The sequence below is a fragment of the Tribolium madens genome, unplaced genomic scaffold, assembly GCF_015345945.1.
Source record: "Tribolium madens isolate multiple individuals breed KSU strain unplaced genomic scaffold, Tmad_KSU_1.1 Scaffold_11;HRSCAF=98;Tcas5.2_LG3b, whole genome shotgun sequence".
Classification (NCBI taxonomy): domain Eukaryota; kingdom Metazoa; phylum Arthropoda; class Insecta; order Coleoptera; family Tenebrionidae; genus Tribolium; species Tribolium madens.
Window position 1 is genome coordinate 8,346,515 of NW_025400975.1, and position 3,637 is coordinate 8,350,151.

The 3,637-nt window shown below is 29.2% G+C and overlaps 1 protein-coding gene across 1 annotated transcript in view; it reads left to right on the forward strand.

Moving 5' to 3' along the window:
* The window catches only part of LOC123015667 (glutamate receptor 1-like), a 17,703-nt gene that overhangs the window by 3,383 nt on the left and 10,683 nt on the right, over window positions 1-3,637 (forward strand). Inside the window, exons 3-5 of the mRNA XM_044415578.1 lie at window positions 911-1,168; window positions 1,217-1,470; window positions 1,520-1,891. Of these exons, the coding sequence (XP_044271513.1) occupies window positions 911-1,168; window positions 1,217-1,470; window positions 1,520-1,891 (884 nt within the window). The remainder of the gene's footprint in view (window positions 1-910; window positions 1,169-1,216; window positions 1,471-1,519; window positions 1,892-3,637) is intronic.

The following is a 3,637-nucleotide window of genomic DNA, read 5'->3' on the forward strand; positions in this document are numbered from 1 at the left end:
TATTTAATAAAAATAATTTCTTCAATCTCAATTTTAGGCTAAAATAAAGCAATTTGCGATATTTTGAATCGATTTGGCTCAATTTTAAGCCTAAAATCAATCTGAATCAAAGTATTTCAACAAACTAATGGCTTAAATAAAAATTTTCTTCAAAAATAAAGCAATTTGAGTTATTTTTAATTTAATTTTGCTCGATTTCAATACAGAATTAATTCAAAATTGATGTATTTTATAAAAATAATTGCTTCAGTCTCAATTTGAGGCTGAAATAAAATAATTCGTGATAAAAATTCAATCGTTTTGGCTTAATTTTAAGCCGAAAATCAATCTGAATAAAAGTATTTCAACAAACTAATGGCTTAAATAAGAGTTTTCTTAAAAATAAATCAATTTGAATTATTTTTAATTTTATTTTGCTCAATTTTAGTACAGAATTTATTCTAAATTAACGTATTTAATAAAAAATAAATTTTTCAATCTCAATTTTAGGCTAAAATAATGCAATTTTTGATATTTTGAATCGATTTGGCTCAATTTTAAGCCGAAAATCAATCTGAATCAAAGTATTTCAACAAACTAATGGCTTAAATAAAAGTTTCCTTCAAAAATAAAGCAATTCGAGTCATTTTTAATTTAATTTTGCTCGATTTTAATACAGAATTAATTCAGTATTAATGTATTTTATGGAAATAATTGCTTCAATCTCAATTTGAGGCTGAAATAAAATAATTTGTGATAAAAACTCAATCGTTTTGGCTCAATTTGAAGCCGGGAATCAACCTGAATCAAAGTATTTCAAGTAAACACTGGCTTGAATAAAAAAAAATTGAAAAAAAATATTGTCGTTATTAGGATGTTGTCCAAATAAGTAGGATATGGAAAGTCGTGTTGTTCACACCAGATTTTTTAGTCTGTAACCAGTTCCAAAGAGGTGTTTACTCGATGTTGGGGGCCGTGTCCCCGGACTCCTTCGACACGTTACATTCCTACAGCAATACATTCCAAATGCCTTTTGTGACCCCCTGGTTTCCGGAAAAAGTCTTAGCCCCATCTTCCGGTTTCCTGGATTATGCCATCTCAATGCGACCCGAGTATCACCAAGCCATAATCGACACAGTTAGATATTATGGTTGGCCTAAAATTATTTATCTCTACGATTCGAATGACGGTAAGCGAGGAAACTTTTACGTTCTTGTGAGGAAATGCCCGGTTTTAGGCCTTCTCAGGTTACAACAGATATACCAGGGTTTAGTACCGGGGAGTGAGAGTTTCCAAGTGTCAACAGTGAGAAGAATAAGTAATGTTACTGAAGCTTTACAGTTCCTGAGAGGACTCGAAGAACAGTCTCGATGGGAGCATAAATACGTAGTTCTTGATTGTTCAGCAGATATGGCGAAGGAAATTGTTGTTAGTCATGTAAGAGACATTGCGTTAGGAAAAAGGACTTACCACTACTTACTCTCTGGTTTGGTAAGTTAATAAGTTGATTTATTTAGGGAGAAAATGATTTTCTTGACAGGTGATGGATGATAGATGGGAAAGCGAGGTTATAGAATACGGCGCGATTAATATAACCGGATTTCGGATCGTTGATGGTTCCAGAAAACATGTCAAAGATTTTTTAGATAATTGGAAAAAGTTGGATCCTACTACAAATCAAAATAGTGGGCGTGAAAGTATCTCTGCCCAAGCTGCTCTTATGTACGATGCGGTTTTTGTCCTCGTTGAAGCTTTCAATAAATTGTTAAGGAAGAAGCAAGATATATTTAGGAATAATATGAGACGAGGACAGATTTTTAATAATGGGAGTAAAGGTTTAGACTGTAATGCGTCCGGAGGGTGGGTCATACCTTGGGAACATGGGGATAAAATATCAAGATATTTAAGAAAGGTACGATCAAACTTTACAAAATTAATTTAAAAAATTAGTTAAATTATTAACAATTTTAACAATATCCCAACAATACACCAGAATTTTTCTAAAAGATATTATCTAAGAAAAAAACTTTGCTAAAATTGTAGAGAAATTTTAATTTTTCTATTTAAAAAACCTGTTTTGGTACTACGCCACCACACTCCCAGCATGTATTAGTGCTCTAGTCTAATATATTTATGTTTCTACGAAGTTTTATACAATTTTAACTCTCTTGAAGTGCATTTCGCTCAATTTTGAAGTTTGGAATTTGTTAATTTTTGACAAAATTTTGGTGGATTTTTGGTGCTCGAAGCGGTCTATTGCCAATAACTCGGTAATTATTGGCAGAAGAAATAATTGGAAAGAAAATTTAATTTTCTATCAGTGTTCTACGATGAGAAAATTTCTGATAAAGTCAAAAATATCAAAAACATAAATCCGACTATAACTTCAAAACTATTAGGAATTTTGCAGTTCTCTTGACGCCAATCGATTTCCCGGAACATTTTACCTATGTTTACTCAAAATATTATACCAATAAGACATATAAAAATGTGATGTTTTATCAAAAAAATTTTTTTTTCAAAATCTTCTTTTGTTTTTAAGTTCTACATTTTTTTTAATGACAATCCACTAAAAAACATTTTTTTCATTAAGGTTATAATGTAAAAATTACAACTATCCACTTTATATTAATTTTTTTAGTATTTTTTTACATACAGGATGCGCCAGAACTCTTGCCCCAGAGAAAATTTTCAAGTAAGGTAAGATACCAGGAACACGAAAAAAATGTTTAAAAAATTCTACCTGTCAAAAAATTCTGACATTTATTTTTTGACATTTGACATTTTTTATGCCATTTAATGATACTGATGATCTTGTATATGTTTTACAATTATTTAGTAAAGGGACAAAAATTTTGCCAATAAAAGCCACAAATAACATAAAACAGAGTTACAATTTAGGATATAGCTTCTTTGTTTCCTCTTTTAATAGCTTATAGCAAAAAAACTTGGAAAATTATTTTTGCAATAGAAATAGAGTCAAAGTGCAAACTTTAAACCCTCATAACTTCGAAATTTTTATAGATAAAATTTTTTTAACATTTTTTCGATGTTCCTTGTATCTTACCTTATACGGCATTTTTCTCTGGGGCGCGAGTTCTGGCGCACCCTGTATATTATATTATTAATTTATATTTTAATTTTTAATTTTTGTGTTTCTACAAAGTTTTATGCAATTTTAAACCTCTTGAAGTGCGTTTCGATGAATTTTGAAGTTTTGAATTTTTTTATTTTTGACAAAATTTTGGTTATTTTTGGTACTCGAAGCGGTCTATTACCAATACCATTAGAAAGAAAATTTAATTTTCTATCAGTGGTCTACAATAAATAGTTATCGAGATAATTTCTGATAAAGTCAAAAATTTCAGAAATATAAATCCGACTATAACTTCAAAACTATTAGGAATTTTACAGTTGAAGCCAATTGATTCCCCGGAATATTTTAGACATGTTTACGTCAAAATATTATACCAATAAGACATACATATAAAAATGTGATGTTTTTTCAAAAATAACATTTTTCAAAATCTTTTTCAAAATTTTTTTGTTTTTAAGTTCTACAAAAATATTTTTTTTAATGACAACCTACTAAAAAACATTTTTTTCATTAAGGTTATGATTTAAAAATTACAACTATCTACTTTATATTCATTTTTTT